The following is a 13,992-nucleotide window of genomic DNA, read 5'->3' as shown; positions in this document are numbered from 1 at the left end:
AGAAGGCACACCACTGAGACCGCACATTCTCTTTATATATATATAAATATATATATATATATATATATATATAATGTACCGAAGTCTGCACACACACACACATAAATTTATATGTATTGTGAGATTCACAAGCATTCAAAAATTCTTATATATTTATTTACTCAACATCTAGAGTTAATATTAACATATATAACATTTTTCGTCATAATCATATTAAAACATATTCATAAAAAAAGGTGTATTTCACTTTAAAAAAAAAAGAACTAGTATTTTTGATATGCTATATAAATCACTATTAAATTTTGGATGTTAGATATGCAAATACATAAGAAATGAATTATATGTAAAATTTTCTTAATTTTTTAATATTAAATCAAAAAAAATCAACTTAGTGAGTGCCATGGGAGCAATGCACCATTGCCCATGCATGATGCAAATAACGTGTCATTTTGATGCTTCACATTACGATATGCATGGAGGGTGTGTTGTGTCGCTCCATGTGCCATATCATCTGCTACTTTGCACCATTGAAATTTATTACTAGGGACATTTTGAACAGCTTTGATCCATATTATCTTACGTCTAACAGTTCTTGATCCACTGCATTAATTTTATCTATTAATATAATCGGTGTATTTTCTATCCTCCATCGCACATATTCAATAGCTATCCCTTCAATATTTTCTCATACATAATCATTCCTTAATCTATCATATTTTAATTTTGCCATAAAATGATTAAGTCATACTCATTTTCGTCACATTCAACTTAGATATCAAAAGTATTTCTTACCAAACCAAACTAGGCTTAAAGCTCGAGAGACAATGCCACCAAAAAGTTCAAGCACACTAGACATGATGATGCAACACCAAGATAGCCACACCTTATTTTCCATACATGAATAGTGAGTTTGATACTTGTGAAACATTCAATTACTCAAATGTATCAACAAATATATTTGATTTATTCAGAGAATGATTATAACTAAAATGGATTTTCGTTGCACAAGAATTCTTTTTCTTATCATTTTTATTCTCAAATGGTATCAGAAGGTTTTGGAGTCATTCTAGAAAGTTCATTCTCGTAGCGATTAGTATCATCCCATGAAGAAAAAAGAATACCAAAATTTCAGAATTTACAATCTATTCATTTACAAGAGTATGTGGAGATGAAGGGAGTAAAAACAGGTTCGTTGGAATGTGAAGATAAAGAGATGGAGTAAATTATGAAGGTGGGCCACAGTGAGACGACTGAAGAGAAGGAACTTTAGATTAATGGAGGAGGCACAAGAACAGGGAAAAAAAGGCTCTTACAGGCTATGAAGAATAGCAAAGAGAAAAGAGAACGAATTTAAATCTTAAGAGAGAACAGTCAGTTCCCCAATTGGTAGCATAAACAAGGTGAGACCAATAATTTTACAATTTCAATGGCCAATATATAGAAGCATGAAATAAATGAAAAGCGCCAGAAAATTAAAATAACAGGAATCACCAAGAGCAAATAGTCAAAAATCAGCCAGTCATACACACTCAAACTAGGCTAAATAGACCAGATCAAGCAGTCATCGGCTAAGAGTGTCAAATTGATGCATCTATGAAGCACGAGAAATTATTTGATGTACATCACCTGGCTTAAACCAACAAATCCCATATGGACAAAAGAAACAAAAAAAAAATCATTTAAATGAATGAAATGAAAAAAAAATATTGTTTAATGATTTTAAATGGTTTAATTAAAAGAAATGAAAAATAAAGACTTAAGTCAATTAGGATTATCCCTAGATGATATTGGCAGTGATGCGATGTACCTATGCACGAAAAAAAATGAAAAAAACAAAGGTGAGTCATTATAAGCAAAATTTTGAGGGTAACTAAGGGTAAAATTTTAAAAATATATTCCAGTATGACGGTAATTTTGATGACTTATTAAAGAGGTTAAAAAGAGTAAATACTTAAATTGAAATGGAAAAGGCTAAATTAAATGAAAGTTTATAGTTTCATTTATAAATAAATTTTTTGTCTTTGAGATAATCATGCATAGCATTTGCATATCAATTTAATGCATAATAAGATTATAATTGATCGTTAAGTTGTGAAAAAGTTAATGCTGAAATTAATTATTTCTTTTAGGAAAAATTGTAGATCGAGATGTCTGGCAGGATGGATTCAATTTACAGGAAAAAGACTTTTGTTAATGAGTTTTATGTTGTGTGTTGTGATTTAGTTATTGTACTATGTACTTCCGAGTAGTAATATTGTTGTGTATTGGTTTGAGATGCTTTACTTGCAAACTAAATCGTTAATTTTGGATGATTTCATTTATGCTCATTGCATTTTGTGGCTTCTTAGTGGCTATTTTATAAATTGAAAGATATTAAAATCTGTGAAAAGTAAAAGAAATGATAATATCATCTAGCCAAATTTCCGGACATAGTTAATGCTAAACTATCAGGTCAGATCGTAGCATTTTCTAAACTCCAGGTCCACAAATTTACTGAGTGATAAAGAAATGCATTACCATTAGGTGACCAAGGACTTTGAATCTTGCCTCTTTAATAAATAATAGTGCACTTCACAAAGTAATATCATTTCTTTAAAGATTGCAGAGTCTAAAAGCAAGTATATAATAAATATATATTGATGGATATATTCTAAGAACATTTTTTTAAAGAGAAAAATAACCAAAAAGTAAAATTTGATTAATAAATTACACAAGGATTGGAATGCCAAAATAGTAAATTTATACTAAAATGTCAAAGAAGTAAATTTATTAAGATGATCAAGAGTAAATTAATTAAAACACTTTAATAAAATGCATAAATGATCAAATCCCTCTACAAATTTTGGGAAATACAAATTGATAAAAGCTTTCCGCTATAGTTTTACTCAATAGACTTGCATATGAAATTCAATAAAGTGAAATCAGCCCTTGTGCATAAACCATCGCATTGCATTAACCATAAAATGAAAAAAAAGGTAATACAAAATAACATGGATGACCACAACAACAACAACAACAACAACAACAAAGCCTTAATCCCACTATGTGGGGTCGGCTACATGAATTATTTTTCTCCATTGCGTCCTATTTAGTGTCATCTTGTCATTTAGTTCTAATAAATTAAGATCATTTTTATACAATACACCCAAGTTTTCCTAGGTCTATCTATCTTTCTTAACATGGATGACCATAATAAGAAAATTTATTTAATGAGAGGTTACTTCCTCCATATCTATTACTCATTCTAAGATGTAGCCACCTAACTCCAATACCCACCCCATGCCAAACCCAAATAAATCTCTCTTCAATCTCTCTTCCATGTATGGTCTCTATGGTCTCTCTCTCTCTCTTCTCTCTCTCTCCTCCCTTCCAATGCAGATCATTACAAGGTTTAGAGTTATGGGATGGCTTCTTCAAGAATTTAAATCCTCCAATTGCCATGGCAATTGCATGGTGCAAGTAATCTCAATAGGACAAGCCACTTTGGATGTTTTGTCCATTGCACAAAACAACAAAGTGGTGTAATAACAAAAGATAGAATCAATCATAATCGCCCAAAGGGAATTACAAAGTTAGGATTGAGGGCAAATGCCCAATGTAATCACCATGAAAATTAGAGAAGAAAAGAATCCCTTCCACAATGTCCCCAAACCCATTTCTTTCATCTCACATCCCATTCATTATGATTTCAAAAGATAGGCAAGAGCAAAACAAATATTCTCTATCTTTACCCCATGCACAAAAAGGAAGTGAGACTGTTGACTGCCCAATTGCCCCCAACCCTCCAACAGAATTTTAAAGAAAAAATGACTTTCATCTCTAATTAAAAAATAACTCTGTTATCTCCCAAACTGATTTGGTCTCAGACATGAACTACAAACTCCTCTTCCTAGATGTCTCTATCAGACTAACATCACTTCCACCAACTCTGCATTTCCTCAATTCAAAAAGTAAGCCTTCCCCTGCAACCACTTCATGTAATATTGGATTGTAGTGACAACAACAAGAGTGGTTGCCATCACCTCTTCCAATCCCTCCCCAAAACAAAATTGGATGGGTAAGGGGGCCCCCAGCCACTGTGCACTCTCCTCTCATCTCCCTCCCACTCTTCTACCACTCTACCTAATGTTGGACTGAAATAAGAACCCGAAGTGATGAGGACTTTTATGAGTTGTTCACCATAAAATTAACTTTTGCCCATACAGAACAGCTGCCCAAAATGTTTATGATTACGTTGGCAAAATATTTAATTTCACCGTAATAAATTAATTATTAGAACGCGGATAAACAACAACAAAAAAAACACATTTTGTATAACATAAAATCTTATATAGCAAAAAAATTGAAGGAAAATTTACATACATACCACACAATTCCTATGTAAAACAAGAATGCTGAAAAACACTAAATAGAATCAAAAGGTAGAGCAGCTGATGAAACTAGGAAACACCAACCTACAGAGACACCAATATCAGTATCCGCCACCTGATTCTTCCTCAACTTCCTTTCCAAATGGGCAGCAATCCAGATGGTCCCCAAAGGACCTTTCTTTGCCAATATAAACTGAGAATAGAACATATCTTCCCAGCAAGTTCCCAAGTAGACCTAAAATCCCATCACGAAAGTAAAACCTGATCTCCTTGCAGTTCAACAAAAGAAGATTCAACTTGCCAACGTAAAACCGTACCTCAATCCAAAAATTAAGAGAAAACGAGCACCGTTCCGAATCACCGCGGTCTAACCTTCAGATCGGATCCGCACCATCGAAAGCATTCCCCTGAGCCCCGATACCGATCTCCTCCACAACTCACACGAAAAGCCTAGCCGATGACAATTCGAGTACCGGTAAATCTTTCAGAGATCTGTACGGATCCAGCTGCACCAGTTCCTGCTTGCGAAGCGATTTATCGGAAAATCGATAAAACTTGCCACCCTTCACCTTAAAATGGAATTTAAACTCTCTTTCGAAAATAAATATAACAAATTTCAATAACTAAAATTTGAAGTCCGATATATTGTGGCGTCGCGATTTCTCGTTTACTGCTCCCCTTCTCGGGTCTGCAGTCGGCTACATACCATTTGGGCACTTACAACCGGCACGTTTACATTGGATATCCCTAAGGCATCGGCCGCTACATCTTTTAGTCGCGATATTTTTATCATCTCACGATATAAGGGCGAAACCTTTTCGTAGAAGAGTGTTTCCATCAAACTGATTAAACGTTTGAAAGGACGAAAGAAGCTCGTTTTCTCCTTTCTCCTTCCCTGTCATATTTTATATGATTGATGATCCCTTCTATTTCAAAAACATAAATTTTGTGAAAATATAAGATGTATTTTCTATCATGATAAGATTAATCTTAACTAAATTATTGAATTTGAGATTATTCTGTGAATTGCACTCGAGAAAATTGAGTGCAAAATAAAAAAAAAGTGTACAACAAGAGATTGTGTGGCGCATGAGAGTGAATGGTAAGCGCAAAAATTTATTTATTAAATGATCTCCCTATTAGATGGTACAATATAGGAAATTACATGTTTGTATCTGCTTTAATGGGGCGTTATAAAAATATTTTGGGTATTTGACAGGTACAAACCTCCAACTCGGTTGTCCTATGATTCGATCGTCTCGGAGAAAATGGGTCTTGGTTCGACAGAACTCACTCGTCCGACTATTGAGAATTGGGGTTGTAGGTCTGCCTTCAATTAGTTTTTAGGTAGGCAAAAGTTGGCACGATCAACCTGATTTTGTCTGCTGGATGCCTTAGGCTGGCAATCGATTGGAACTCAAATGAGAAACGCATATATGTAGGATAAAGTTAGGTTTTCGGGCAAATGGTAAATAATTATATTCTGATAGGTAGTTTCTTCCTCAATAAAAAACATTCCTCACGATGTCTTGATGAGTGCATTGTGGCTAGTTGTTAGCTAGAGATGAAGAATCTCAAGGGCGTATGTTGAGATAGTTGGTGGTGTTATGCTCTTTCCTTGAATAAGATCATGACAAGAGGAGGATTGGTGTCTCTATTTGTCTTAACAAGATTTGATTTGAATAGCTCTCATTCAGTTGGCCTTCACCCCCAACTAATGAGAGTTGCACCTGGTTAGACAAGCCTTCTGATGTTTCGTTGGTTGATACTTAGCCTATCGGTGTGGCATCCCATTGATGCAAGCTTACTCTTCTGGCGCTAAACCCTTAGTCATTCACTGAAATACCTTGGTCTTCCACTGTAGCCCCATGGTCTTTTACTTGTGAGGCCCATTGTATTGTGCTCCTTTGTAGTTATTGTCTCTTGATTTCTTCAAGATTTGTGTTGTTACTTTTTTGTGTACATATTTAGTTCCTCGATAAACATATTTCTTGAAAACAATAGATACAATAAGAACAAGAGAAATGAAGGCAAAAAATAGATTCATTTTTTTCATATTCAGAATATTTTAATGATTACACTGCCTTGATTTTTGTGCCTATAACACCTATAAATAGGGCACAATTGACGCTTTTGCCAATCATCCCTATTTTTTTGTTTGCACGATTGAGTTGATCGGTATGCACAATTCTAAGAAAAATGCTCAATAAACTTTGAACGATGTCCCCAACGCTGAGATGATGAGAAGGGCTTTTGGGTCTTCTGAGCTCCAACCCCTTTCTGAGGCAAAAAAGACTCGAGGAAGAGAAGAGGCATGTGAAGAAAAGGGCGTCTAAGGGAGAGAGGAAACCTGAGGCTGGCAAGAAACCGAAAGGTGAGGTCTAGATAAAGAAGTTAGCCCCGAATAAGCAAAAAGTAATTGATCTGGAGGATGAGGTGGGGTCATCTGACTCTCTTTAAGGGCTATGAAAGGACAATATCCATACGGAGGACAAGAGTGGGCTGGTTGACTAAGCTGCGAGTGTGTTATCAAAACTTTCCTTTCCAATCTGCATCTAACCAGAAGACTCTCTACAAATAAAGTTGAAGAGAACCCTATGCATGGAGAGCAAGAAGTTGCTTGTACACTGGACTCGGTTGAAAAACTGAGGACTACAACCAATCTTCCGTTGTCTAATGATAGCAGTTTATACTTAAATTGGAATGAGGTGGATTGACTCCTATTTACCGGATTCTCAATCTTCATGGCTCATTGAAGTTTTTTTTTTCTTGTTTTTAGATGCTTATTTTTAATATAGGAAATGATCTCACAATGAGGGGGTACCAAACATGAAATTACATATTTGTACCTACTTTCATGGGGCATTACAAGGACATTTTGGTTATTTGATATGTATAAACCTTTGATTCAGCTGTCCTATGATTCGATCGGCTCAGAATAATGCACCTTACTTTGACAGGACTTGCTTGCCCAATTATTGGGAATCAAGGTCGCAGGTCAGCCATCAATTGGTCTTTAGGTATGCAAAAGTTAGCACAGTCGACCTGGTTTTTGTTAGTTGGCTACATCGGGTTGGTAATCGTTTAATCTATAAATAAGAAACTCATGTCTATAGGACAAATTTAGGTTATCGGTCAAAGGGTAAATTACCGCAATCCGACAGGTATTTCTTTTGTCGATAGGTAAGATTCTTTGGGATGTCTTGTTTAGTGCATTGTAGCCAGTTCTCTGCCAGGGATGAAGAATCTCAAGGGCGTCTGTTGAGATAGGTTGCGATGTTATGTCCTTCCCTTGAATAAGATCATGACAAGAGGTGGATGGGTGTCTCTATTTGGCTTAACGAGCTTTGATTTAAATAGCTCTCACTCGGTCAACCTTCAGCCCGAACTAAAGAGGGTTGCACTTAGATAGACAAGTCTTTTGATGTTCAATTGGTGGATGCTTGGTCTTCTAGCCTGGCATCCCATTGAAGGAAGCTAAGTCTTCTACTGTTAAACCCTTAGTCATTCCCTGAGAGACCTTTGGTCTTTTGCTTGCAGGCCCATGGTCTTCCACTGTGGGTCCCATTGCATTGTGCTCCTTCGTAGCTACTGTCTTCTTAACTTCTTCAAGATTTGTGACGGTACTTTTTTTGTGTACATATTTAGTTTCTCAATTCTCTTGCTTCTTGAAAGCAAAAAATGTGATAAGAAAAATAGAATTGAATGCAAAAATTAGATTAATGTATTCCATAATCAAAATTGTTTAATGATTTCGTTCCCTGGATTTATGTGCCCATGACACATATAAATAGGGCATGATTGACACATATGTCAATCATCATTGTATTTGTGTCTGCACGACTAAGTCCATCAGTACCCAAAATTCCATGACAACTGCTAAGAAACCTTCGAATGATGTTCCCTACGCTAAGATGATGAGAAGGGCTTTCTGGTCGCCTGAGCTTCAACCCCATTCTGAGGCAAAGAAGAGGCCTGAGGAAGAGAAAGTTCTTAAAAAGAAGAGGGAACCCAAGGAAAGAGGATGCTCGAGGCCTGTAAGAAACCGGAAGGCAAGGACCAGAAGAAGAAGTTAGTCTTGAAGAAGTAGAAAGTAATTGATATGGTGGATGAGGTAGGGTCATCTGACTCTCTTCAAGGGCTTTAGAAGGACAAGATCTGGGTGGAGGAAAGGAGTGGGCTAGTTGGCCAGGCTATTATCTAAACTTCCTATAGTGACCCGCATCCAACCTAATGAACCCCTACAAAAAAAAAAACAAATGAAGCCCTCATGCATGAAGGCCAAGAAGCTAACGATGCTCTGAAACTGAGTAAGGAACTGAAGACTGCAACCAATCCTTCACTGTACAATGAGAGCAACTTATCATTCTAATGGACTGAGGTGGATTGACTCTTATGTGCAGGATTCTCGATCTTCATGGCTCATTGAAGTTTAACTTTCTTGTTTTTTTTATTTTTATTTTTAATGTTGTTATGGTGATCTCATACTTCAAAATAATATGTTTTTTAAGTATATATTTTATGCTTATTTTTTGTGATATCGCACTTTAAAGAAAATTATTTTCATGTTTTTGTTGCATGTATATCAATTTTAGGTATTTGGAGCAAAAGTAGCAAAAAGGACAAAATTTGAAGCCAAAAGAGGGAATTTTAGGAAACCTGCACAAGATGCGCCAATATACAGAGAACTAGCACAAGATGCACTAGATTGGCTCAAGATGCACTAAAACCCAAAACAACGCGGTCTTTAGCAAACCGGCTCAAGCTGCGCCAAATTAGCAAATGATGCGCCATTTGACAAAGAGCCGGCGCAAGATGCACCGGATTTGGCGCAAGATACACCAAAGATGACTTTTTTCATATTAAGGCTATTTGAGACGAATTTTGTGTGAATTTTCAGAGGGACACTTGTTCTATACACCCCTTAGAGTGATTCAATGCATCTAGACACTCTTGAAGGTTCTTTTATGAATGGATATGTCTCTTGGATTATTGGGCATGTCTTTTGAATTCAAAAGAGTTGATTTTTGGATAGAATTTTTTAGGAAACTTTGATTCTTTTTAAAGGGAGGTAGCCTTAAATAAAAGAGAGGGAAGTCTAGGGCTTGAAGAGACTAAGAGTGGCATGTAAAGAGGGGCTGCAAGAAGAGATAGAGAGAGATATAAAGTCAAGGGCTTGCAGATTTTCTTCAAGGATTGTAAGAGGAGAGGGAGTATAAGAGATTTCTTCTTCATTACATTTTTAAGTGAGAATTGAGAGTGCTTGTAAAGAGAGAAAATGCTTGGAGAGAACTTCTAAGGATTTTCTTGGGAAGGATTGTGAGATAAGTTATGTATTTTATTTCTTTTATTTTGTAAACTTGTTTTTATATATGAAATATGTGTTTTATCATATCATTCTCATGAATTCTGAGTAGTCTTATTTATCCTTCTCCTTACTTTGAGATATGATTTTGTGAAGAATTGATTTTCTTTTTTATGATTTTTAATGTCAATAATTTGTGATTATTTGAACTCTGGTCTTCATTTACTTTTTGATCTGGCTAATTAAAATGTTAAAATGTATTGAGAAACATATGTTCCAAAAGGACTATATTTTATACAACATGGAGAGAATTACATTTGATTTCATGGGAGAATATTTCATCCATAAAGTTAGGTGCAAATAAATAGGAAAATATACTTTTTTGGATGCAGAAGTGGAGATTTTAAGGTGATATAATAAAATCCCTAATTTGGTCCAGTTGATTGGAAACTGATGCGAGATTGTTAGCCCTCAGGTGAGGGAGTAGTGAGAGCTCTGGAGTGGCAGCCGGTGACCTTCCAGGCTAAACACAGAATTAAGGACCAAACTCTGAATTAGCAATGTTCTGTATACAGTCGGAAGAGGGTAAAGAATATGATCAGTCCTATTTGACACAAAATAATTTATATATATATTTTCAAATGATTTTAATTTCTTTACAATTCATATACTCATTGTAAAGGGAAAGGATATTTTCTTAAATTTGAACCTTCCGTCATAAAAACTTTGTCAGTTTTCGTAATTTTACTTTTGAAAGATTAGGATTTAGTTTAGTAAAGTTTATTTTTCAACTGCATTTCAATTACCATTCACTTGTTACTTAATATTCAAATTTTGCACTTTATTTTTTGTAGCTTTAAAAATTATACTTTACATTATAATCTTAAGAATTTACTTATAGGCATTTCCAACTTCTCTGTGTGATTGATATCTAGGACTCCATTAGAGCCCTTTATTACTTGAGTAATACGTATATTTGCATTAATTTTAAAGGGGATTTGACAGTTTAAAGATTTTTAAGAGATAAAACTATTTTAACTGAAGTTATTTTTGTTGGGATTAATTTACATATTTGCTATTGTATCTGTCGTGTGTATTTTGTAATATTGAAAAATATTTACAAAATTAACACACTAAATCCACCCACATTAAGTTTTTAGCATCGTTGTCGGGGAAGTAACGAAAAGTATTAGTAAGTTATTTTATAAATAATACTATTTTTATTTTTAAAACTAAAAAAAAGTGTTTGTAGTTTATTTTGAATATTTTTTTATTTAACTGTGTTTTCTTATTTTAAATTATTTATTGTGTTTGTTTATGCGTAATGTAAGATCTAAAAATTTAGTACTTTATGATTCTGAGTTAAAAAGAACTATTAAAAAAAATTGAAAACAACAAAAAGAGATAAATCATATTATTGAAATGGCTTGCAATTTAAGTAATGTTGGAAATGAAAATGAATATCATCGGAGACCTTTAAGAGATTATGTTAATCCTACAACAAATGAAATTTATTTGAGTATAAAAAACCCTATTATAGTTGCTAATTCATTTGAGCTTAAACCTGTTATTATCAGAATAGTACAAAACAATCAGTTTGGGGGAACACCAACTGAAGATCATAATTTACACCTTGCTAGTTTTCTAGAATTGTGTGCTACTTTTAAATATGATGGAATGTCGAATGATGTCAGACCAATGAAAATGGTCAGTCAATTACAAAGCCAAGGAGTTGCAATTAGAAATATGAAAAATCAATTAGGATGTATTGCTACAACACTTAGCAATAGACCTCCAGGAATATTGCCTAGTAATGTTGAAGTAAATCCTAAAGATTAGAATAAAGAGAAAATTAAAGCTATTCAACATAGAAGTGAAAAAGAATTAGAAAATAAAGTTCAACAAGAAATTGAAGTTGAAAAAGATGAGGTAGAAAATGAAAAATCTGGCGAAGATTTTCATTTTGAAATAAAAAGTCCTATTAAACCAATGAAAATCATTGTAGAAAGACCACCCATTCATTTCCTCAAAGATTGAAGCAGAAAACAGAGATTATCAATTTTTGAAATTTTTGAAAATTTTTAGGAAATTAACGATAAACATACCATTTTTTGAAGCTTTGGAACAAATGCCAAACCATGTGAAGTTCATGAAGGATATACTTAATAAGAAAAGGTAGTTTGTAGATAATGAGACTGTTGCACCCAGTGAAGAGTGTAGCGCTATAATTCAGAAAAAGCTTCCTGAAAAACATAAAGATCCTGGAAGTTTTACAATTCCTTGTGCTATTAGAGAAAGATTTTTAGGAAAAGCTTTATGTGATTTATGAGTCAGTATTAATCTTATGTCGTTATCAATTTTTAAAAGGTTTAGTTTAGGTGATATTTCACCTACAACTGTAAATCTTAAGTTAGTTGATCGTTCGATTACCTATCATAATGGAGTTATAGAAGATGTTTTGGTAAAAGTTGATAAATTTATCTTTCCTACGGACTTTATTGTTAAGAAAGAGATTTTAAAATGGTTAGATGCTGGAATAATATATCCCATTTCAGAAAGTGCTTAGGTGAGTCTGATTCATTGTTTTCCAAAGAAAGGATGTGTGACTGTAGTGACAAATGAGAATAATGAATTAATATCAACAAAACAAGTCACTAGATGACGGATCTGTATAGATTATAGAAAATTAAATTTTACCACCAGTAAGGATCATTTTCCTTTACCCTTTTGGACCAGATGTTGGATAGGCTGGTTGTGCATAGATATTTTTGTTTTCTAGATGGATATACTGGTTATCATCAAATACCTATTGCTTCAGAGGATCAGGAAATAACAACATTTACTAGTCCTTATTAAACTTTTGCTTTTCGGCGAATGCATTTTGGATTATGTAATGCACCTGCAACATTTCAAAGATGTATGCTGTTAATTTTCAATGATTTAATTGAAAAAGATATTGAAGTCTTTATGGATGATTTTTCTATGTTTAGAACTTCTTTTGAAATATGTCTAACTCATTTTCAGAAAGTTCTTGAACGATGAGAAAAAACTAATCTCGTATTGAACTGGAAAAAATGTCAATTTATGGTTGCATGAGGAATTGTGTTTGGGCATAAAATTTCAGAAAGTGGCATGAAAGTAGATCCTGCAAAAATTCAAGTTTTAACGAACTTACCTCCACCTACTAATGTAAGAGGATTTAGGAGTTTTTAGGACATGCTGAATTTTACAGGTGATATATTAATGATTTTTCAAAAATTACTAAGCCTTTATGCAAACTTCTGGAAAAGGATACGAAATTTTACTTTAATCAAGATTGCATTAAAGCCTTTAAAATTGTAAAGGAAAAATTGATCACTGCTCTTGTAACAGTTTCACTTGATTGATAGAAAACTTTTGAATTAATGTGTGATGTTAGTGATTATACAATTGGAGTTGTTTTAGGTAAGAGATATGATACGATTGTTAAAGTAATATACTTTGCTAATTAGACTCTTAATGATGCTCAGATTAACTATACCACCACTGAAAGAGAGTTATTAGCCATTGTGTATGCTTTTGATCTTTTGATAAGTTTAGATCATATCTGATTGGAGCTAAATGTGTTGTGAATACTAACCATTCAACTATTAAATATTTGATGCAAAAGAAGGATGCAAAATCAAAATTAATTAGATGAGTACTTCTGATACAAGAGTTTGATTTTGTAGTAGTCGATAAGAAAGGGACTGATAATCAAATTATTGATCATTTATATAGGCTAGAATAGGAAGAAATACTTGACATAGAAAAAGAAATTAATAAAACTTTTCCTGAAACTTTTCATGAATGAATTTCTTTTCCTTTTGTTTGGTTAGTCCATATGGTAAAATACCACTAACAACATAATTTACAATATCAGCATATCAAGGTATTTCCCATCATTTTACAACATGATATGCTATTTCCCATCATTTTACAACATTATGTTGTAAAATGATGGGAAATACCTTGATATGCTGATATGCACCTTGATATGCTGATATTGTAAATTATGTTGTTAGTGGTATTTTACCATATGAACTAACCAAATAAAAGGAAAAGAAATTCATTCATGATGCAAAATCTTATTTTTAGGATGACCCCTGTTAATATAAATAATGCAAAGATTTAATAATGAGACGATGTGTGCCTTACAAAGAAATTCAAGAAATTATCAAAAAAATGTCATGATTCTGAATTTGAAGGTCATTTTGGAAATGACATAACTGTTCATAAAAAATTGCAATCTGAATTTTATTATACTACTCTCTTTAGAGAAATATATATATATATATA

At 33.6% G+C, this 13,992-nt stretch overlaps 1 protein-coding gene across 2 annotated transcripts in view; it reads right to left on the bottom strand.

Annotated features, from left to right (window-relative positions):
- Positions 1-4,968, bottom strand: part of LOC110037112 (sister chromatid cohesion 1 protein 4-like) — a 34,977-nt gene extending 30,009 nt beyond the window's left edge. For both annotated transcript variants that reach the window (XM_020741693.1, XM_020741694.1), the window contains exons 1-2: positions 4,688-4,968; positions 4,455-4,605 (exon numbers count right to left, since the gene is read on the bottom strand). In XM_020741693.1, coding sequence (XP_020597352.1) covers positions 4,455-4,578 — 124 coding nt within the window. In that variant the 5' untranslated portion in view covers positions 4,579-4,605; positions 4,688-4,968. The remainder of the gene's footprint in view (positions 1-4,454; positions 4,606-4,687) is intronic.
- Between the last annotated feature and the right edge of the window lie 9,024 nt (positions 4,969-13,992).

The sequence above is a fragment of the Phalaenopsis equestris genome, unplaced genomic scaffold (genome assembly GCF_001263595.1).
Source record: "Phalaenopsis equestris unplaced genomic scaffold, ASM126359v1 Scaffold215374, whole genome shotgun sequence".
Classification (NCBI taxonomy): Eukaryota; Viridiplantae; Streptophyta; class Magnoliopsida; order Asparagales; family Orchidaceae; genus Phalaenopsis; species Phalaenopsis equestris.
The sequence above is the reverse complement of the archived record's forward strand: the minus strand, read 5'-3'. Positions and strand labels throughout refer to the sequence as shown.